Source organism: Diadema antillarum, unplaced genomic scaffold (genome assembly GCF_040938485.1).
Source record: "Diadema antillarum isolate AM-2024a unplaced genomic scaffold, OU_Dant_1.0 seq00000386_RagTag, whole genome shotgun sequence".
NCBI classification, from domain to species: Eukaryota; Metazoa; Echinodermata; class Echinoidea; order Diadematoida; family Diadematidae; genus Diadema; species Diadema antillarum.
The window spans coordinates 2,542,027-2,566,789 of NW_027271384.1; the positions used below are offsets into that span (position 1 = coordinate 2,542,027).

The window sequence follows — 24,763 nt, forward strand, 5'->3', positions numbered from 1 at the left end:
TCTGAAGCAATTACACTGGTTCCCCATCAACGCACGTATTGATTACAAACTACAGCCCTTCTGCTTTACAAATGCGTGATGAATACTGCTCCACAATACTTATCCCATCTACTAGCCACCTCTACAATCTCTAAATATCTTCGCTCACAGAACTACTAAACATCAGGTCCTCCTTCAAATCCCCCGCCCAGTTGAGCACACACCAAAGCAGTCGAACACACATTGTCTGTGCTGAATCCGTTATGTGCAACATTCTACCACAACAATTCTGTACTTGTGTTTCAGAAGAAACTTTCAAAAGGAAACTAAACTGTTTGAATTCTAATCAAACTATACATTTCATATTGTATAGTGTTTTGATATGGTCTCTGTAAAAGTGCTTGATAAGAGATAGCTACCATTATTATTATTATTATTATTATTATTATTATTATTATTATTATTATTCATTATTGGTCCTTGATAAAATACAACGCATAGTATATTTGTATATGATATACATATAAAGAGAGAGAGAGAGAACTAGGGTGGATGGAGGGGTGCAGATACATAGCCATGTAGATAGATTGAAACATTATATAGGCCCAATCAAGGCTTGACACTAACTTTTTCCTTTTATGGCACATTCGGGTTACCAAAAGCATATTTTTGGTATACCGACAGTGCAATTCGGTTGCTCGAGAAATTAAGGAAGAGAAAATATAAGAAAATCAAAGCATCTGATGAAATATTAAGATAAAACAATAAACATGATAACTGTGGATGAAACTTGGCAGAAATGATTTGGTCCTTCAAATACCTGGTAGATTACTCTGACTAATGAATATCAAGGAAGAAAATCATTAAGAAATATAACGATTTAATAAAATAAAATAACAACTACATTATATTGGCACTCAGTATGATTAACCGGAGTAATATTAAGATACCACGTAAGGCCTACCGGTAGGCACCTACCATGACTAAGTTCACTAAGTCTACGTATTGAATTATGACATTCAATCTAGGCATAAATATGATTTTCCATGACACTACGTCAGTACGTATTCATGATTAGGGTCTACTTACCAAGTATCACCCGGCTTTTCCTGTGCCAGTGAGTTAAAATGCATGTGCACAAATTTTACACACCAAACATGGACTGTAAATCAATGTGGCACACAGCCAGAGGGCTAATAGGGATACCGTTTTTGCTGGCTCCTATACTTGGCCCTATCAGACCACCATTTGCACAAGGATTATCATTTCTCAAAAACTGTCTATAATTTCTCGTGCGAGCTTTGATACAATGTTTAGTTTTGGCGATGGCAAAGAGAGAGAAGAGAGGGAGAGGGAGAGGGTGATCTCTCTGATAGATATGCGTGCTTATGATTTTCTATTTGTCAAAAATTCCCCTTTGCAATTTGACGGAGAGCTCTACGTTTTCATCGTGTTCTTGTGTTAGGCCTACCAAGTCTTCATCTTTTGATATTGGTGTGATAGCAATTTGATTTTAGCTTACGTTTGTTATAAGTGCATATTATACCTTGTACTTTGTTAGCCATTTGCCACGTAGTCGGTATGCCTGAGCTACATAATTTCCAGTACTATGCGCAGGAGTATCGTTATGATGTGTTGTCGCCTTAGATAATACACGATTGGCCAGATGACTCTGCAGTCTTCATTGTTGAACCAATCACTGCAGGTGTAAGTTATGCACGTTGAAGGTGTGACTAATAATGCATGCAAAGCCACACCCACTTATGAATACCTATGGAACGCCGCATGAAGCTGCTCGACAGAATCACGGTGCAACGGTAAAACATCGCTTCGCATGGTGATAACAGTAATAACGCGGCCTAGCATAGAGCTATCCTATCACAATCGGCGTGTGTGTGATCGTATTTTTTACATGATCACCCTTTCGGCGTTTTACGATCTTGTCTGCTGTCGAGAATCAACGAAAGGCAGGAGCTAGGCTAAATTAATCTCCAAAATGTGCGGTAAGTGGCTTATAAAGATCCCATATATGGCTTATTCGGCAAATCTGTAATGTGACTTTGGATTTGTTAAGGTAAAACATTGTGAGTTTGTTGCGATATTGTAGTAAACAATTCGACATTCTTAGTAACTGGATGCCACCGCGTAGCGGTCTAGATAGATAGCTACCGTACCTTGCAGTCTGCACGCCAGGGAGTTCTCCCCGCTCGACTGCCAGGTTGACTCCGCTCCGCGAAGCTTGTGTTAATTCCAGATGCAGGAGTGGAGACAGAAACACTCAACAGAAACAGTCATTAGTCAATGCTTTCAACAGTTGTACTACAGCATGCAGTGCTACCTGTCATTTTTTGAGCATGGGTACCCTGGCCGCCCACTTTTTTATACTAGGTCTATAGTCTGAATGTTGGATTGCTTTGTTTTTTACTGACGTTAAAAGTCGCTTCTCCTGTGGCTGGTGTGGCTGTATCATCTGCACTGCCACTGCACTGGCCACACAGTCCCTGACACTGACTGTATCACCACACTGCATTTCAGGGGTTGGTTGTTCACTAGTTGCTACACAGGCACAGCTCAGATTAATCTAAAAATATCAACTGATCCTGCTTATTAAACTTATTGAAACAGGTGTGAACTGACAGTGATATGTTCAGTCTCACCCTCACTCAAGTAACCGCAGCAGTGACCCCAATACGTACCGTTACTATGTTACAGCGCCCCGCACTGGGGTTAACCCTCTACAAGTAGAAATAAATTAAATCGAACAGTTACAAATTATAATGCATGAGAATGGTCCGTCACAAGGAAGTGTGAATAGTGATGGTCATGACATGTAAATGGGTATGAATGCCGAATGGCAATGATACGAGATTTCGCACAAGATGAACATGGTGAATGATAGAGCAGCTAGCAGAGAGGTGCTTCAATTGTAGCTGTAGATACCTATGCTATGGATGATCCTGATGCAGGCTTTAAGCCTCTATATTCAGATCCAGATTTACTTAATACTCCTTCTTGAAATACTCTGAAGTGAGATGGAAGTCTAACGTTTAGTAATATAGACCTAGACCTATACTATAGATCTATTCATAGAGGCAAATTGAAGATCTGTGTAGGATAAAGCCATACAGTACAGATCACACACTACTGTACCATTTTATTTCTACAATACCGGTACTGCAAAAGTCAATGGATGTGGTCCACACTGATTCTTGAATTTAGCAGTATGCCTAGAATAAGATATCTCTAGCAATATCTTGTAGTACAGAATTCAGAAATGGCAACCATTTTTTATTGAAAGGCAAATGGGTGGCGCTGTACAGTCAGTTGTACAGCCGAGATGCGAAAGCCATATCAGTAGAAAGTTGTTGAGGGTAAAATTAGTGACTCAATGGAATGCATGCAGAGCTTACTGTAACTAAGAGTGTGCAGCAGCAAAGGCATGTTCATTGTGACTTCAGAGGTGTACAGTGGTGCATAAATCTAGAAGTTGATCATGAGTTTGAAATATGTTTAGTAGTCACTTTCAATTGGCAACATCAGTTGTGGACTGAGCATTTTTGCTCGAACAAAATTGCACAGCTCAATGGCAAGCGCATACAATGGTTCTTTTAACTGCACATCATTTGATGAGCAGTCAACCAGTCAGATCTAGAGGGTAGAGCTAGATTCTTTTAGGTGTAGCACATTCCCAGATTGATGTCATTTATTGGAGGGAAACTAGTTTCCATGAATATGGAGCCAGTCAGAGCAGGCTTTTAGGCAGATAGCATGAACCGTATATTAAACAGACAACGGACTGCTTTTCAAAAGGGTTTTCGGAACAGTCAGAGGAGTCTCCAAATTTTGGCCGCAGTATAATTAAATGCCAGGGTATAGTGTCTACAAAATGTTAGACACTCATGGCAGAGATTGCACGCATCCATTTTAATGTAATACACTGTTATCCATAATCAGCTCGGCACTGATAAATGATTGTGGGAATACTGTGATATTTTTGAGTAAGGCTCTGGGGCTGATCTTGTAAATGGGAGATTTCAAGCCCAAACCCTGCCTGGTACAGCAGATGCACATCCTTCCACAGGACATTTCACCAGCTCTGTCCCTCATAACCAGCCAGGTGGGAAGAGTCTCACCTCCCTGTCATAACCCAGGTACAAGTGCAATCAATGGATTCGTAGCAATCCTTTATTAGGAACAGCAGAAATCTCTGGCGAATAATATATTACATGCACACCATGCTACTGTATAAGTGGTTATTACATTATCGCGAGGATTTAATTTTCGCAAATTTCGCGAATCACAGTTGGATCGCGAAATTAACAACACGCGAAAATGTCGCCATACACTGGAGTAACAATGCATGCAAGATAGCGTTGGTGTCAATTCGCGAAAACAGCATCTTGCGAAAATGTCTGTGACCTTCTAATTTGCGAAAAATAACAACTTACCGTATACAGTATTATGGGTGACAGAGGCCATTAGGAGTTTGAATTCAAGTTTTTGAGCCCAGAATTAGTATGGTATGAATGCTACAAGTAACTGCTCCTACTACAAATTGTTGCATGTAAATCAGTGATTGTCTGGCTATGTACATAAATGAAACAAATGAAACTTAGATGTTTTTCTAAGATGAGAATGAGAGCTGGGAAATTGTGGTCTTTCAAATGATGTAAAAACTGTATGGTGTACATTTTGAATTATCAGTTATTTAAAGTCTTAGCACAATCAGCTAAATCTTGAGAGAGTTTTGATGCTTTATACCAGTGACTCACAGAAAACATATCTTGGCCCTATGAGGTTTTGATGTCTTGATAGTGGTGTTATTCTCATGATTTTCAATTCTTGTATGTTCAACTCTCTTTAAATTCCCATTTTCCAAAAGAAATTGGTCTAGTTTATCATTCAAAAGTCAAAGAAGAAATTAATATCAGGTATACGTGTAACATGATTCCTTTGCAGTTGAAAGTCAGGTTTCTGAGTTTATTTGCCCGTACGTTTTATCCTGCATCATGTGATTGTGTCTCATCCAGGTATATTTGCATACATCAACTTCTTGGTTCCCAAGCAAAGGAAGGCTATCTTGGAACTACTAATAAATGGCTTGAAGCGACTGGAGTACAGAGGCTATGACTCTGCAGGTAATTTTCACTGGCCCCTTGATACTTTGACAGCGAAGTTCTACTGCTCTGTTCTCTTGATGTGTGGTATTGCCTCTATATTACCTATCACCAATCTGGACGAGACGTTCATCACATGAATGCTTTTAGTTTGTTGTTTTGTTTTGCTTTGTTTTTAAGTTGCATCAATTGCAGGTGCTGTGCAACTGGAAATTGTATCTACAGGCACATAGTTGTTGTGTCTTGGTTTCTGCCATAGTAACTACAAATATTACAGCCTGCTGCAATTGCAAATTTACTCATGAAGAGATCTGTATTTTATCAACTGCTCCCTATAGCCCATACAATGTAGTTTACATTTGTTGCTGAAGAAATTTTTGAAGTTTGCTTAGAGTTTGAAAGAAGAGATTCGAACTCAGCTACAAAAATATGCGTAATCAGAAGTTCCTCACCAATCAAGAAAGGCAGTAAACTGTACAACATATGGAGGTCTTACTGTGAGGTAAAAGGGCTTTGATGTTAACCTGTTGAGGACAGTTTGATTTTGCTACAACACGCATTTACCATAGACATTTGCCCGAGTATACTCGGGATGCGTCCTCAACAGGTTAAAGGGACATGAGTCGAGAATATCCGTCAGCCTATTTTAATACCCTTTACACATGCCTACACAACAAAGGGGCATTTAGCAATCACTGTATAGGATCATCAGATTATCCTGAGACTACGCTTGGTGCACTCCTTTTATAAGCACATTTTCATACTCTTGACTGGTTTGAAAAGCTTGCATACAGAAAGTGGAGAAAACACAATTAGACATATGCACAAAATGTCTCAAAAGAAATCAGAAGCACAAAAACACCCACTTTGATAAATCTAATGATTCAAAATCTTATCTAGAGATTTATTAGAATAGAAGGCTTAATCATACAGAGAATACCAACAATTTCAAATCAGTATTGTTAACCAGATAGTTTCTGGCCTATTGTATCATAGATATGATTTTTCATGGTTTTAGTGGGGCAAGAGGTCACAAATGACAGTGGCATCTGTCTCACCTGTCATAAGGTTGTGTCCTCAAGGCCTTTAACCCTATCCATGCTGGGGACTTGGAACAGTGAGTACAATGCTACTATGGGTTTGTTTTTTTGTTTTTTTTTTGTTTGTTTTTTTGTGGCAATCAGGACTCAAACCATGCAATGAGTTCAATCCATATTGTAGTACTGATAATCTGTCAGGTTCCAAAATTACAGTGAATGGAGGCTAACACAGTAAAACACAATAAGCAGTGTGGATATTATGTATAACATTTTAAAATGATATTATCAAAACCAAAATCTACTTCATGACTGGAAATCTCCTATGTGCTGATTGCAGTCAGATGGCATATTAATATTTCAGCAGTAGTTCTTTGTGAAAGTAGCATATCATTTTACTGCTTAGCTCTAATATTTACTGATTACTACTTAGTGGAAATAATAAATAATATTTGTTTCTGTTCACTTTTTCTGTTTGCATTTGTTACATACTCAAAAAGCTCCATCACTTTGGTGATCCCTCGCAGTTAATTATCCATCGGGTTTATGTCAGGTTCAAGTGTGTGCATGTGTGTTTCACACACAAAACACACTGCTATAGCTTCTGACCATTCGAGCATTGAGAATTTAGGGTTTCTGGGACGAACACTGAACTAGGGTGTTTTATAGCTCAGTTGGTAGAGCACCGGACTAGCATCCAGAGGTCTCAGGTTTGAATCCCGATGGAATCCCATTTTCTTTGCTCATTTTTCCACTCATAAGTAATATTAATTTCTGGTCAGTTTTTTTGTTTTGCGTTTGATTACTACTTAATTACAATCTATCCAATGTAAAAAAAAAAAAAAAAAAAAAAAAATCTTTTGATATCGTGGTAATCTTGAATGATGAGTATTGCTGTTGTACATCTCAATGAACACAACATAAAATGTCTAGTCTAGAGGAGTTTTTGAAAATGTCAGAGAATCTGTGACCATGTATGATGTGTCTGCCAGTCAGACCATATCTTTTCATAACTACTGGATGACATATTTGACCAAACTGTGTGTGAGTATTGAACACGAGACAATCTATACAATGTAGGTCGAGATCAATATGTTGCAGGGGAGAGTGAGGCTTTATCATCATGATTTGTCATCAAGCTAGGAACAGGTGCAAAGATGTGGGATTCATAGCTTGAGGTTCAGCTACCTGCTGTTCTACATCCAATCAGTGATCAGCCTGAATTTGGCCCACTTTTCGGACTTCGCAATTCTTTATTTTTTTTTTTTATTGTAATTAAATGCCAAATACAGTTTACAATTGACTGTTGTTTCATTTTGGGTGTACAGACTGTTGTGTGTGTGTTTATCAATAGTAAGTATGAGATCGGTTTGTTAAAATTGGCTGAATACAAAATATACCTCTCAAACACACGCAAAAGTTACCTTTATGTAGGCTGTCCATCATAAACATGTACAAGCATAATTGCATGCCAAAGTTTTAGTGTAGACAAACTTGCAAAATGCTGAAATGAATTGTATACCATGTCCAGTAAAGTTTGCTTGTGGTAGCCTCACTTGCTTTGACCACATGGTGCGCATTTGTATGAAGTGATCTGTAATACCAAATAAAGGTATACTTAAAGCCACTGGGTTTCAGGTTATTTGCTATTGCTGACACTCCTTATCAGTAGATCCAAACAAAGTCTGGATGAGAAAAGTATGATTGAGTAGAGGCATCGATATAGCTGTTGAGGAATTTTCTGATGCAATGTCACCAAGCCATTGCAGCAGATGCAGTTCTGCATCTGATGCAATGTCACCTAGCCATTGAAGCAGATGCAGTTCTGCATACAAGTAGCACCAGATGTGTTGTGCCACATCGATCATAGTTTCTCCATTGTTTATGATGCCAGGGAAGCAGTATCTGTTCCTGTGTTTGTCTGTCGATCTGTCCATGCAAATGACTCTAGTTACGTTCAGACAACATGCCTTAACCTTGAGGTTATGGAACCACACAACGCATCTTTAGGAAACCTCAAGGTTGAGCTCCTGCCCCTTTGAGTGTACGTTGATTTTTGTGTCCACATGGTGCTTAACTACAAGTGGGACCCCCTGCGGCTCGTGGTTAGAGCGCTAACCATGAGATATCTCGTGGCTCTTAACATCGAGCTAACCTGGAAGTTAGCTAACCACCAGTGCGTCTTCACGGTCCATTACTACAAGCTCTAACAAAGGCTTGTCGTCTGCTTGATGATTGGGTCAGGGTACCAGAATACACCCAAGTTTGGGTTGTTTTTGTAATGGATATTTTCTTGCAAGTCCCTCTGAAGTAATGATGTGATTTGGCAAATGGTTTATATTTACCTTAGATCAATTCTGTCAATGTGGCATATACTCCTAGGTTCCATTCAAATGAGTGTGATATTTCAAAGAATATGTATGAGGTACTTGTAGATGTTTTGATTGAGCAATGTAAGAGAAAGTTTCCACAAAGTTCTGATGATCTCAAAGAGTCTGTTTACACACTTCCATACGTGTAGTTTGATGTAATGGCAGTCTACACTGCCTTTGGCATCTCTGAAGACATAAATCCCAACAGATAGCTTTTAAATACTCACTGTTTGGCAGAAATGCCGCACCCAACAAATTGAAGGCATCGTCCAAATTCATGAAAAGCATTCCAACGTGTGTGCATATTACTGCTACAGACAATAAGTGTGCACAGTGCATTTGTGAAGGCTGGGGTAAAGACACCTCCATAGCAGTCATTGATTATCACTGAACATGAAGCCATGATGTATCTGCTGTAAAGGTAGCCCCGGAGACCCGCCGCTCTGCGGCGGGGTCCTGGCGGCTACCCCGCAGTTTCGTTCAAGTGAGAATTACGAACAACTCCCTATTGCCACATATACGGCAACTTCACAAATAAACCATGGCTAAATGTCCATCATAAACACAGTGACAATATACAATGAAATATACACTACCCCATTGCCTTGGTCCTTCTCACCAATTTATCTGGAAACTGCATAATTTTCCACATTTTTTAGGAGTAGGCGGTCTGCCCTAGTGGAGAGCTTTGCTGCTATTTTGAACGTGTATATCCATCAGTACGCATCTACGCATGCGTAAACAATGACGTCAACGTTACGGACGCAAAAGGATATGAATAATGCATCATCGCACGGTGAATATGCATCATGTAGCGAGTAAATACAGCTGTCAATGCACTGCACTGAATGCATTGTGTGCGCATGTGCAAGTGATTGTGAGTTTTAGTGAGCATCGGTGAGCTGAAGATATTTGCCTTATAAGACAGCATTTTCTGCATCATAAGCAATGAAATGCATCAAACAGTCGCCGATGTGAATCATTTAGGTTTAGTCGACCCATGTAAGTATTCCCAGTAGTTTTTGTTGAAAAATTAAGGAAATACAGCGCCGGAACGGCACCCGTTTGGTACAACATTAAAATATCGATGCCAAAACGGCGCAGCCCCAACACTGTACGTTGTACGTTGGGGTTGCTGGTCGCAGTTACTGTAAAGGTAGCTCTTATTGTTGGCAGTACTACAGGATATCATTTCAGTAATGACTCAGTGATATTACAATAGAGCCAGCGAATTATTTCTCTTCAGCTTTCTAGTAAAGCGAGTACTGTATGCGCCATATATTTTGCGAGTCAAAATTTTCGCGAATCGGGAATTCCCGACAATTTCGGGAGTGGTTAAATTCGTGATCGTGGAGTCTTGTACGGAACGGAAAAATGTACACGCGCACGTCACATCCACATTGGGATCAGACTCAATATTTTCGTGTGTCTTTAATTTTGCGAATAGCACCTGACTCGCGGAATTCACGAAAATAAAAACCTCGCGAAATATTTGCCGTATACAGTAATACAGCACACTGACACCAACTGTTAGGCAAATATTGCTTCAAGCGGTTCAACCAAAACTGAAGACGCATTACAGTGAAAAAATATCAAAGTAGTCCTTTAATGGAAATTAAATGCACCTGTTCTTTGCCCAATGCCTATCACTCTCCCTCCACATCCATAAGTAAATTTGTATGTGGAAGCAAGATCGATGATTTGACACCAGCTGTGCATATTAAACTTGCAATGCCTTTTCAAGTTTTTCACTATCTTCTGTATACATATTATGTGCAACTGCTGAGTTAGCACAGACAGTTCCAGGAAAATCAATTTCAAAGACATAATATTAGGTAACCATAAGCCAGACATAGTGCTTTGGGTGTTTAAGTTATTTTTTTTTTCTTCTTAAGTGTGAGCATTTGTGTTGTAAGAGATGAACACATGAATCATTAGAGATTATTCTCGGCAACTCTTTTAGCAACATGACATCATAATAGCAGTGAATGAAGAGCTGAAGGAAAAATGGTAGGATATTCAGCAAATTCTCCTCTTGCATTCTCTTGCCTTCATGCCTACTTAATTCTGTGTGCCCACCTATTACTAGTCATGTGGGTTAATCTTTAATTCTTGGTGGCTTTCACATCTTTATAACTTGTATTTCTTCTGCAGACCACTTCAGTATAATTTACAAGACAGTCTGTGCCAACAGGAGAAATTGAATCACTTAATATTATACACCGTACACCATACATCTGTGTAGTTTAGCCCTCACTGCACTTTTTTCACTGATTGGCACACATGCCTTTCTATGCTTTAATTTTGGCTCAGATGTCCGGAAACTCAATGTCAGTGAATAGAAATTGAACCTAATTTCCCGTAATCCCTAGGCTATCATAGTATTGTGTCACCATGGCCTTGGTGTTTGGTGGAGGCACATTTTTACACCTGAGTAGGCTTGCAAACCTTGCAGTTAGGTCAAGTTTGGATCGATTTCTGAATGCTGATGAAAAACAAAACAAAAAGGTTTATTGGAGTGCCTGAGCACAAAAGGGTTAAGGCTATTTGAGTGACCTAAAAAAAAATCTATAAACCCATGATATGCTATGTGATTTTACTCAAGGGAGGGCAAGTGCATGATATACATGTACATGCTACAGTTGGCATCGTAAGAAGGTTTAATACTTTTCCAACTTTGTTGTTTAAAAAAAAAAGCATACCACTACAATGAGGGTACTTGAATGTGGGGTTTGTTTATTTGTTTGATTTTTTTTTTCTCATTGTCAGTAAACTAGAAAAATAGTATCAAAGCTTACCTGATGTTGTGACAAATACCTTACAAAATGGTTGCAGATTCAAAATGTTACCATGATACAGCATTTTTAGTTAGGTTGAGCAGGTTCATGGGATATAAAAAGATGAAAGCCTCTGTAACTTTGAGTACCATACTGTGTATGTTACTAGATTCGCCTGTTGTATGAGGCATCTGCAGTTTAATTCTGAATACATGTACATTGCATTCCCGGCTGTACAAGTATTCTTGACTGATATTTCTCTGTCTGTGTGTGTCTGTCTCCCTGTCTTTCTTCCTTTCTGACTGTCTTTAATTTTTTTTTTCCCCTTCCTTCTTATTTTTTCTCATATCTCTGTCTCTTTTCATCTCCCTTCCCATCTGTAGGCATTGCAGTGGATGGTGGGAATGAGGACCCCGAGAAGACAGAGCAGAGGCAAACCCGCATCATCAAGAAGAGGGGAAAGGTCAAGAACCTGGAGGAGGAAATCTTCAGTAAGATACATCATTTTCATCTTTCATAAATGTCAACAGCTCATTCTTAGTCATTTGCCTTGTTTCTGGGTTTTTTTTAAGTTTTCTTTTGAAATGTCTTGTCTGGCAGAAGCAGGAGTGGGGGTGGGTCTGCAACTACATGTAGAATAGCAATACATGAATCATACAAACTGTAGCCCTTTATGACCCCAGGGCCCCATTTCATAAAAACTTGTTATGATAGCAGCTCTTGCTGGAATGGCAATTGTCAAGGTAATGACAAGAATCTAGCTTCCTGATTGGCTGTTGCCACAGGAAGTTGCTATTGTAGCAAGAAAGAGTTGTCATCCTAACAGCTTTTATGAAATGGAGCCCTGGAGCTGCTTAAACAGTCATGCAGGGACTCCGAGCACTAAAATTACATATAAATCCTATGAACCACTGAGGGTGATGTTACAGTACGCTAGTATTGCATCATGTATGCACTTTCCACAAATTCCAATCACAGGTGTGGCACATCCGTATGAGTGTACAGTCAACTTTGCTTGAGACAAATCTATTTTGACTGAAGAAATAGCTTCATCTTAGAGAAAATTCAACTTACAAGGGATGAAAATCAATAGAATAAAAAGAGAAGAAAATTTGAAGAGATCTTCAACTTTCAATAGGCGATAATTCAACTTAATGGAATGATGGTGATATTATCATGTGTCATGAAGAAATGTGCCTCTGAGACTTCATAGAGACTATCTGTAAGTTAACCAGCTCTCTAGATGATCATCTAGTCTGCATGGCGTCCACTCCTTTCAGATCGGTAATCCAAAGAACAACAGTTTCTGCGTAATGAGACACAGACAATTAGCACCCTTCAATTAAACGTCATCCCCAGAACTATTGTATGTACTGATAAATTAATACCCCCTTCCCCTACTCCTTTACAACCACCACCACTACCACCATTACCTCCTTCCTGTCTGTCCCTATCATACCTGAAGGCAAAATGATAAAATGTAGTTGCTATGGAAAAGTGAGCTAGTGGTAGTGAAAGGATTAATGGAATGATCTGCAATAGCTCCACTAAGGAGGAAGAAGTGATGGGAGTCCATTGTTTCTTATGACAATTATCAATAAGTTATTCAGGGGCTGTGTACTTGCCCATTTCCTCATTAAAGACATTCCGTTTCCCTTTTTTGGGAGGTGGTGAGGGGAGGAAGAGGAAACCCACCATTTGTTTTTCTTTCTCTTCTGAAGGGGGATTAATTATTATTATTTTTTTTTAAACCAGGGATCTCCCTACACATACACCATCCATACACTGGATTTAGCATTAACCTGTTGAGGACGCGCTGATTTTGCTACACCACACGTTTCCCTTAAACACTTGCCCTAGTATACTCGCGACTTGTCTGATGGCTTAAGTGAATAAAACCAGTCTTGTTTTTTTTTTTGTTATTATAGGGGATATGATAATGGTCTTTAGAAGCCATTTATGATTGAAATAGTGGTGTCATTGTCATTTTAAGAAGGCATGAAGTCAATCCTCAGAGAGGTGTCTGATTTAGCTGTTGGCTATACATGTCATAGTAGCAAAGGAAAGGATCAATTTCTGTCATAAGTTATTGGTAATTTGCAGAGAAAGTGGAATAGCACTTAAACTGTATTGTGGTAGTATGCCGTATTGTGGTAGTATGCCTTTTGATTACAGCAAAATGCTTAAATTGGACCGAAAACATGACAATCCAGCATATTAGCCATGAAATTTTCTTTGTTGCTAACTTGAAATGTGTAGTATATTCAGCCCCAATTTTGAGTGCACATGTTTGGACACAACTGCCAATTGCTTTTCAAATGCAAACAATGCACATACAAATGATCCATGGGTAAGGATTCGAGGTTTATTATGATGCAATTTGGAATGAAATCTTATTTTTCAAACATCTTTTATTTCACTATTGCTGTTGGCTGATTACAGATAGTGTGTTAATTATACATACTCTACCAGCAGGAAAATATTATCCGGTGATCACCTCTCTGATACTTTTTATATATTGTGATATGATTGTGTAGATTGATAGATAGATAGATAGATAGATAGATAGATAAATAGATAGATAGATAGATAGATAGATAGATGATAGATGGATAGGTAAGATAAAAAATATATGTATATAGATGGATGAATAATAGATAATGACATAAACTGACAGATAGATAGATACAACGTTACATACAGGCATGAAGCCAGTAGTAGATGTAGAAGGATTATATGGGATGACACCTGCTACAGTACCAACTGTCAGACATCATCATCATCATCATCATCATCATCAAGATAAACGTGACCCCGCCATTTACACCACCTTTTTTTCTTCTTCTTCTTTTTTTTTTTGCCCACATTGCTCTTTGACCTAGTTCAGACTCAAAACAAGTAAAGCCATTGTACTTTCGTAACTTTATATTCTCTCCTCATGTCCTGCCTACCCAGACAACAGCACGGAGTCTGTGGCATTGATTTACGTTGTACATTGATGGTCTTCACCCATCAAGTACTGGAGTGATTTTGATGAAAGTGTCGTCTTGTTCCTCAGTGAATCAGTATGTCGTAATTTTTACTGTGTATCTTGCATTGAAAAGACATTACAGTGTAGGTTTTATAATCCCAAACTTAAGAATTATGTGGGAGAAGAATTACTCTATTTATCAGAAAATATGACAAACTAAAGGTTGACTAGGTTGATCAATTTCACTTATTTGGAGTCCTCATGTAAAATCAGGATGTGCGACTTTTTGTTGGTTTTGTGATGTGTGGCCACATACTGTATATGTCAAGGCATGAGATATTAGTCACGTTACAGTAGCAGTACTTTGCAAGATATTATGGATGTATAATTGGTCCATTTTCCTGCTGTAAGTATGCAGCTGTTTGCCACGCAAAGCTGTAAAACTGCAAATCTGTCTTGTGTACATGCATTGATGTTCGTTTGTGATGATATTTACACCATTCTGCTCTCTCCCTCTCTCATGAACCATCTCTCCCTTCCACTCCACTGCCACTGTGTAAAAAATGGACTAACGTGAACCTAGCAGGTAGCAAGTGTATGCAGCATGACGTTATCAATCAAAGAGATTGTTCGGTGTTAAACGGAACAGCTCTTGTTTGTCACGCATCAAGGAGGGGGGTGGCGGGGGGAGGGAGGGGATAGGGGACTCAATCTTGAAAAAGTTGTTGCGCCCAGTGCTAAAAACCCACAAATGATTCATTTCAGTGGTGCAATGTTGACCTCACAAGCCGGAAGGTGCCCCCTCTGCTACGTTAGTATGCCACGGAAAGATTAAACATTTGTAGAACGCTTTCATGATTACATTGTAGCTTCAAGTGATGGAAACAGTGAAAATTAAGTTAGAGCAGTCACTCTACACATACTGTTGTGATTCCTATTGCAATGCTACAAATAAAATACTATTGAAATGTAAAGGGAGAGAGATTGTTGGGGGGGAAAAAAAGCAACAGCCCAAATCAAATACTTTTACCATTGCAAATCTCAATGTGCCCCATAGCCAAGTATGCAACTGTATGCATATTGATGATCACAACAAATAGAAACAGTGTACTAGTAGCAATTGCCCGCTCAGAGCAAGATCATTTTGTCTTGAAGCATCAGTTTTGCATTGATGACCAGTGTAGATTTGCTGTGATCTCATAAAACAATTTTCTGTCATATGGTACCAAATGGAATATAACCAATTCAACTTTCCATTGAAAATGTGACAACTTGCCCATAATGGCTTGCATTTAATGTACAAATCATAGGTGTACCAGACGTTGAAAAAATGTGAAATTGTTCGTCTTAGTGCACATTTTACCGAAGACATTACTATAAGTTTAAATCAATTGTCATTTCTGCCCCCCCCCTTGATGCCAACAAATTTGAGTGTTTATACTGTCTTTAAAGATGCATGATATTCTTTTTCAACCTGTGGTTTAGACATTGCAAACTTATACAAGATAGGAGCATGTGCACGATGTACTTTGATTATTTTGTTGAATTGTACATTGTAAGTTACATGCATTCCATGACTTACCCTTCCCATGAAGTATGTTTGCCTGAATCTGATGATGTGATCGTGAAGGCTGATGTGATCGTGAAGGAAGATCCATGTGGTCAATATTGGAGATTCTTTTCTTTTTCTTTTCCTTTTTTACATGTAACAGAACTTTTTAACCAAGTGAAAGTGACTATGGTCATAGTGGAAATATGATCTGAATCATGCATATTCGCAGGAAATACCAACTTCTGTGAAATTGAATGGTGACCAGTAGGTTAATGCCATACAAGGTGTACTAAGTACTGCTATAAAGTAAACTGTATGTGGAGACTCATAATACTTCCTTGTAAAGGCTACAATTCCTATATGTACAAATTGTACAGTGTAAATGTAATATTCCTTGATTTTAATTTCATCCCTCCACCCCAGAATCTGAGTTTGTTTGTTGTTTTTTTTTATTTTGAAAGATGATGAAATTATATTCCGTTTTTTGTACCATTACTCACTATTTTTAACAGTAAAATACTTTTGTTTTTTCCTTGATTTGACATGTTTTTTATGTACAGATGTATAAGAATGCATCTTATTGCATTATTATCATGATTGCTCTAATGTTTTACTGCATGTGCAAGAGCAGTATGTTGTATGCAACAGTTCTTGTTGGAACAGTTTCGTGTCTATTTCCAGTCCAGATGTTATCTTCTCACGATTTATTTTTATGCCTCCATTTTTTGTGAATATTCTTGTATATCTTTGTAATAATATCCTGAAATCCCCTAGGACCAAGTTCTTCATGCAACTTGACTCTAAATTCATGGAAAAACACAAATCATGCAGAACTGTATTCACTTGCTGCAAAGATATTACATTGTACGTAACTCCATTCCCAGGTAATGTGCAATCTATATTGCGAAAGTGGTATAAATTATTTACACTGTATGCATCTACCGCATATAGTGTGGGAAAACTGTGATTAAAGCCCAAGATAAGTGTGATGACTGCATCATTTTCAAGAAACTTTGGAATGTGTTTAAATAATTTTTCATTGAGATTATGGGGATCAATTTGAAATTTAAAGTGTGTTCTGCGCATGGTACATTTTACTGCCAATTATGTTGGCATGTTTTGTAGTTCACAGGTTGCATGCAGCCTTCCCACTCATAACAACAGGAAAAACATGATAAAGGCTCGGGCATGGTACCTGTTTAAAGCGTGCTCTATTTGAAAAAAAAAAAAGCAACTAAGGCATTCATACATCATACAGATAACAATATTATGCACAGACATCTACTCTTGACTCATTCAGCCACACATGTTTTCATGTTGCCCATTTTTCTTTAAACCCATTGTCTAGTGATAAGGGTACACTTCCCCCTCTATATGTGGGTACAACTGTAGTCTTTCAAACTTTCACCACTGATGTTTAAGCGACATATTCACTTAGGAAAATTTAGCCCTGTCTTCAGAACAAACATATTTATAAAATCATATGTGTTACCTTAGGGTGGTAAGATTTACCACTGGTCAAGGTGAACACACACACACACACACACACACACACATACATATTTACACACGTTGAAACAATGGAATAAGATGGAAAGATTATGGAGAAAACATTGAACATGACAGAGCTGTTAGCCAATCATGATCAAATATCTGGAATTTGCGATTGTTCAGTTGTGCTGTATAGTCAGGGCATCAGTGTATGCTTAAGAGCATTTATCACTATGTACATCAATATATTTATGGGTATAAAAGCATTAGGTAATCACCGCATCAATACGTGAGCATGTTGAGAATTTTGTAAAGGCTTTGCATTTGGGGAGCAGGTCATTTATAAAAAACAAAAACCCAAGTGATATTTGTTGTGCTGATTTTACTACCTACTGCAAATTGTCAGTAGAACCATCTGGTTGTGGCTGTGGTGGATTTGTGCCAATTAACTCTTTAATAACAGAAATAGTGAGTGAGAAAATGTCATCCTGTAGACGTCCTCTTCCCGTTCCCCTGTCTCCCTGCTCTCTCCCCACCCCATCCCCTCCCTAAACCCCATCCCCTCCCTAAGCCCCATCCCCTCCCTAAGCCCCATCCCCTCCCTAAGCCCCATCCCCTCCCTAAACCCCATCCCCTCCTTAAACCCCACCCCCTCCCTAAACCCCATCCCCTCCCTGAGCCCCATCCCCTCCCTAAACCCCATCCCCTCCCTAAACCCCATCCCCTCCCTAAACCCCATCCCCTCCCTAAACCACCCCCTCCTGAAACCACCACCACTGCAAACAGTCACAGGCAAGCATACAGTCCCATGATTCCATCATGTACTTGTAGACAAAAGTGTATGATCAAACATAGCATGCAAACAACTGATTGTGCTGCTCCTGACCTTAAGTGTAACATGGCCAGAAGGAGGCAGTTTGCCAGATTAATTAGAGGTGTGAAGCACAGAATCAAATTGACTGTTTTGAGAGGCTTGATATTTGAAGGCAAGGACAAGGCTGTACCCGGATTCATTGCACTTCATAAATCACCGCACAGGAAAAGCTGCTGCCACGTATGCACCTGTGAAAAAACTTTCGTCCCAATTGTAGTTCCGACCTATTTACCCATGGGGTATAATATGTGCTGTTTACAAATACAACCATAGCCATGGCAACTGCTATCAAGTATTTGGTCATTAAGTGGCAATCAGGATGAAGTACTTGACACTTTTTTTCCCCAGTTTATGGAGTTTCTTTCAAATTTATAACTAATTCAAATAAACAGGTCTGATTGTTCTTTTTCCACTATTCAGGATTCATCCATGAATGTTTCAAGTACACATGGCAAAAATTGCTTTTAGTTTGATTTCAACACCATCCAAATTTCATTGACATGTTATGACCACCCGTGAATATTTATTCTAAAGGAAAAATGTGCCATACGTGTAAGGGGGAAATTGGATAAAAGGAAAAATCAAGATGCTGTGAGACAATCTTTTCATTCCAGTGCAATCAACCCAAAAACAGAAAGGAGATCAACAGCACAAAGTAGTATCAAAGTAAACAAGAATGTGAGTCCCTGGTAAAATGCGTCACATGAGTTGTATTTTCCTGGTGTATTTGCACCAATATGCCTTTTATGCAACACTTTTTTTTCTCACTCATGGTGTACATTGTAGTTCAGTTTTCCTCAACAACAGTTCCCCTCTCTTTGGTAAGGAAGAACAAAACATCCCTTACAAATGTTTTGAGTAATGTTTCATGTGGAAAATGTTCTTACCCGTCCAAATACACCTCTCTTGCTGGCATCCCATTTTTTTTTTTTTTTTTAAAGAAGTAAGAGAACACAAACGCAAAAGAAATAACACTGTGTCATATATTCACATAAAAGTGGAAGTGTACAGTGTAGTTTCAGGTTTGTTACATGTGTACAATGTACAGTGAACTCATCATTAATCAGACAATGAATGAATGAACTGTTTGCATGTCGTTGAAATATCCTGCATGTGACAGCTTGAGAAATGCATAAACCACTTTCCCTGTCTGTAAACACTTTTGTAGAGTTAATGGCTGCTAGCCCCATGTATTATTTTGTAATATATTGACTGGCACAGGTCAAGTTATATTGACTGAAGCAACTACTGTAAAACGAGGAATGTTCACATGCATTTTAATTTCGCGAATTTTGCGAGAGCAAAGATTTACAAAATTAAGATGCATGTGAAAGTTCTTGTCTACATTATATGCATTGAATGTTAGAGGTAACTCACGAATATTTCATGCCTCGGAAAAGCCCATTGCCTCACAAAAATTTCATGCCGCGAAATATATGTTTTACAGTAGGCCTGTCGACTAATTCCAAGGATTTTCCAGTCAGACTCTAGTGTTAGAGGAGCTGTTGAAGCTCGGGGGATAAGACGTGCAGATGACTTAAAGGCCACCGCACACTGTACTACTTGCGGTCACATGACTGACTTTGGATCTGAAATTCAATGAACAAGCGTGTTTATTCAGAGGCTATTCTGATTTGTTTCAGATCCAAAGACCAAAAGTCGTACAGTGTGTGGCGGTCTTTACATTGTGTTAATCATGATATCCCTGGTTCGAGTCCCTCAATAGCTGCAACTGTTGTGCTTGGGGCAAGACACTTTATCCTCTTTCCCTAGTCCTTTAACCCTCTGCGTGTCTCATTGATTCCCTGTTCATAGTGCACAATGTATAATGTGTGTGAAATTTGTGCCCATTTGACTTATTGGCACAGAAAGGGTTAACAGGACTCAAAGCCATCGGTCCATGGTGGTTGCTTATGAGCATTCAATGCTTCCTCAGTGGCCACATAAAACAAAATCAAATCTGATCAGATCAAATCAGAGGTGATGTCAGGGAAAGACTAACCACTCTTTAAACATACGTGATATATTCATGTGAATCTCATCTCTGTCACAGCCCAAGAGGACCTGGACTTTGATGTGGAGTACGAAACCCACTGTGGCATCGCGCACACCCGCTGGGCTACCCATGGTGTGCCCAACGCTGTCAACAGCCATCCCCAGCGCTCAGACGAGAACAATGGTGAGTCAGGAGACAAATACTGTGTGCTTGCGGTCAGATGGACTTGTCCAGGACATATGTCACTGGTCTGTGTGGTCAAGTAAAGTTTGCTGACCCATACATTTAAAAATAAATAAGCATGACATGCTTTAGTTGTGCTCTCATTTGTATGTGTAAAGTCAGAACTGAAGAGTTTAGATCAGTTTTATTATTCATGAATGCCATTTCTGTTCATTGATGCATCTATCAGATTAGTATGAATATACTTCTTTCAATTTCTCCAGCATAAAAATATTGGTTCCCTCTTTTTGGTCCTTTGTAGCATATGTTTCCCTCCTCAAGACGTCTTTTGCTTTTTTTTTATGCACCAGGCAGAATTCAACTACTGTCACAAGGACTTGTATGAAATACCAGCAGATTGTTAGAGTGCATTCTTTACACTGTAAGTCTTCATTGCTGAATGTCACATGTACATTGTATGCTACAGTCGTTTGTTATAGAGACTCTTTACATGATGTGGGGGGGGGGGGGCGCGGGGAGAGTAACTGTTGCAAAGTTAATGGATCATGTTCTCTGAAAACATGACTATGGTGTTCAGTTGCCATGACTGTGGAACAATACCCTGATATCCCTTTCCGCAGAGTTTGTTGTGATTCACAATGGCATCATCACCAACTACAAGGACATCAAGAAATTCCTGGAGAGCAAGAACATGGTCTTCGAGTCCGACACCGACACGGAGGTCATCGCCAAGCTCATCAAGTATCTCTATGACAACCGAGATGATGAGAACATCACTTTCAGGGAGCTGGTGGAATCTGTTATCCAACAGCTGGTGAGGAATAGTAAAATGACAACAACAACAACAACAACAAAATCCTGTCTGCCTTTTGGCTACACGGTTTGCCATGTATAAAACTTAGTGACAATGACAATCACTGTATGTTAACATCAATATTTGATAATGAGATCAATGAGCACAAATATGCAGCTTTTTTTTTTATTTTTCATTTTTTGGTGGGCCATCTGTGCTTTGTTCAGAGTTATGGCGGCGGTTCCAGATGATCTTTTTTCAAAAAAATCGAATGTGGATTGTGAGTGAGATTCATACATTCTTTGTACATTTTGACATATCAATATGGTGGGAGAGGCCGGAAGGTAAATACTCAACCTTGTCAGAAATTCGGATCATGATTTTAGTTTTTTTTTTCTATTGCTTAGAACCGCTTCCTAAGATTCACATCAGTTATTTCAATGAAATATTTGAAAATCAAGTTGAACGCTATGTAGAAATATTGTATGGTACTGGTAGTTGGTCAAGTAGTACTTGTGGTTTGTGCCTGTTGATTTTGCAAATTTCTTTTGAATTGTTTGTTTGTTTGTTTGTTTTTCTGATCTTGACAATTTTTTGTAAATTTCTTTCTGTTTTGGTGCAGATTTCATGAATAACAACACTCTTGTAGCTCCGTCTAACCATCCTCTAAGTAGTATAAGATTGTGCAATGAAATTTAAAGGTTTCCACTTGATGATGATAAGATAATGATTTCTGCTGACAAATTCCCCCAGGACTCAATGGGTTATTAAAGCGATGTTCCTTTTAAGGAAGATCACACCTCATGCCTTCTGTGTCCTATAATATTGTGAGGTTCTTTCCATGAAAATGAAATATGAGAGGGTATCATTTGTGCAACTAGGAATATTTCAGGTAGAATTGATGCAGTGTGATGTTGAGTTTTGCCAGAATAAACAAATAACCTCATGGCGAATGACTGCGTGAATTGTATGTGTAAGCTCTGTTGATGTATATTTCTTCTCATATACTTAGTAGTGTGTTCGTTTAGCATACTGTATTGTAAATCAGTCCGTCTACGTGTATACACACTCTAATGTTTTTATGCCCCCAAAAACTGGATGATGAGAAGTTAAGAACTAAACGGCTGAGGCTTCAATATTTTTGAGCTGGTTCAGTGATTTGCAGTGTTGCCAATTGTTTTATGCAGTTCATGCGGTAACTACAATTGTTGCTGAGGTTTTGTCAAAAACATACGTGATTCTGCTGGCATGAGCTTGGATTGTTGCCTGTGTACACACAGTTTCTCCTTATAAAACGCCTTGTTCAGCCAGAAACTGTTGACTTGTGAAATGTGGTGCACTCTGAAACATACATCACTTGGTGGCGAGACATTTCCAGTGTTTTTTATCACTCCCGGGCAGGAAGGAGCGTTTGCCCTGGCATTCAAGAGCTGGCGCTTCCCCGGCGAGTGCGTGGCGACACGGCGCGGCAGCCCCCTCCTCATCGGCATCAAGACGAAGACGAAGCTGGCCAGTAACTACGTGCCCATCCTCTACAAGGATAACAGAGGTAGGTTGCATGCTGCTGAGTGCATAAAAGTATTTCCGGGGGTGGGGGGTGGATGGAAAGGGTGAATGTTGGTGGATGACACAGATAGGGTTGGCGTGTCTCTGCATAAATCAAGAATAGCTTGTTTCAGAAATCGTCTTATATGTTTTACCCATTACTTTAATTACAGGTGATTGTGTTGTTGCAGGTGTTGTTGTTTATGCTGGCATTTTCTTTCATGTTGGCAGTATCAATAGTATATTATCATTGCTCTCAATATCATCACTATAATTATCATTGGTATTGTAATCATCAGTATCATTATCATATGCTGTGATATCCATGGTTAGTATGTAACATTTCTATATATTGTTGTTTGATAAGGACAAATGGCAAACCACAAATTTGCTCCCTACAAATGGTGGGTATAATGCCAATATGAGGGTTTGAGTTGCCAAAACAATCAAAGTCCTCATCAAACTATAAGCAGTAGTGTTTTGAAAGCCTTTGTAATGATGGATAACTTTTTTTTTTCCTTTTTGGACAGGAGAGAAAATGAGAAATTGTATACATTCCGCCAACAGCAGGCATAGAACTTTGCATTGCAAGGCTTTTTTCTCTCTCTCTCCCCATCTCTTTCCCTCTCTTTTCTCCTCTGTCTGTCTGTATATCTACACTGTATCTCTCTATCTGTCTATCTATCTTATCTATCTATATATCTATCTATCTGTGTACATCTATCTATCTACAATTGTATCTATCTGCATATCTATCTACATGTATATCTGTGTATCTATCTATCTGCCTGTCTATCTATCTATCTGTGTATCTATCTCTATACACCTATCTCCGTTTGCTTCTTGTAACAGTGAGGTACATTGCAGTGCAAAGACTCTTTGGTGTGTCAGTATACCCCTAAGAATGCTTGGAAATTGGTATGATTCTTAAACTTATACCTGTACTCTTTAAATTTAAAAAAGCAATAAAAGATTGGCAATGAGTTGTCTTCTGGAGGTGTTTGTAAAGTTCATCAGGGATGCAAACTCATTGTTAGTGATCTAGACTTTCATAATCCCCAGGGATGGTTTTAAAAAAAAAGAACAAAAACAGAAAGTTGAGTTGTGAAAGAACACAGGGATGATATGACAGTCTCTGTCACCTGGTGTCTCTGTCACCTGGTGTGAATGTAGCAGTTGCTCTCCTCTGTGATGTCACACTCATGGATGTCTCTTCAAATCTGTTTGTATATTTTGCAGGCAATTGTGCCTCTGTGTCAGGTAAGACTGGGGTATTAAACGTGTCCCACATACTGTACGCAGTGTGCTGCTTCACATAACCTCTGCTTTGCCACGTCTCAAAGTGGTACAGACGTTATAAAGAGTGTCTTGTCAATTTTTCTTTTAGTCCTTGTGAGTCCAGTCCTGGTTCATTTCATTTTAGATGAAATCAATTCAAATTTGCTCCATGCTCCCCCCCCCCCCCCCCCCCCCCCCCCCCGACAAGAAAAAAAAAATAATGATAATGATAATAATAATAATAAAATATAGAAAATAAAAAGTAAATATGCCAAACCATCTACCGTAAACTATGTAAAGAGTAGATAGTGGAATTAATTCACACATCAGTTGTGAATCTGGTGATCCTGAAGTCTTAGATAATTTGCTAGAGTAGGGTATGGCATGGTATGGTCAATTTGCTAGTGGCATAAAGATCTCTATGCGTGGATTGAATTCACGCTTGACCCAAGATAAGAGTGAAGCCTTGTTTACCAAGCAAGTATAGATCTATCATGTTGACACTTTTTTGCCTCTTCAACAAGCTGCTACATATATTCTACACATAACTAAGGCTGTGTCAAATACACAAGTTAAATGCGAGCCAAATAAACTGACTTGACAAGGGAATCAATAGGATATTACAGGAATAGATAAGCTTTATTTTGACCATTATTTCACTGGAATGGAATGTACTAGGCTTACAAGGACTGAAGAAATACAGAGATCATATTGGTGGGAAAAACTTTTTTTTTTAAAGTGATTTCCTCTTACCTTTCTTTTGTCCTTTGAAAGTACCACTGGGAGATGTGTTTTGTA

The 24,763-nt window shown here is 38.8% G+C and overlaps 1 protein-coding gene across 1 annotated transcript in view; it reads left to right on the top strand.

The window, feature by feature from the left end:
• Positions 1 to 1,914: 1,914 nt before the first annotated feature.
• LOC139731916 (glutamine--fructose-6-phosphate aminotransferase [isomerizing] 2-like) overlaps positions 1,915 to 24,763 on the top strand; it is a 47,332-nt gene continuing 24,483 nt past the window's right edge. Inside the window, exons 1-7 of the mRNA XM_071642792.1 lie at positions 1,915 to 1,982; positions 5,010 to 5,117; positions 11,666 to 11,773; positions 20,224 to 20,349; positions 20,970 to 21,163; positions 22,544 to 22,691; positions 23,927 to 23,947. Coding sequence (XP_071498893.1) covers positions 1,976 to 1,982; positions 5,010 to 5,117; positions 11,666 to 11,773; positions 20,224 to 20,349; positions 20,970 to 21,163; positions 22,544 to 22,691; positions 23,927 to 23,947 — 712 coding nt within the window. The 5' untranslated portion in view covers positions 1,915 to 1,975. The remainder of the gene's footprint in view (positions 1,983 to 5,009; positions 5,118 to 11,665; positions 11,774 to 20,223; positions 20,350 to 20,969; positions 21,164 to 22,543; positions 22,692 to 23,926; positions 23,948 to 24,763) is intronic.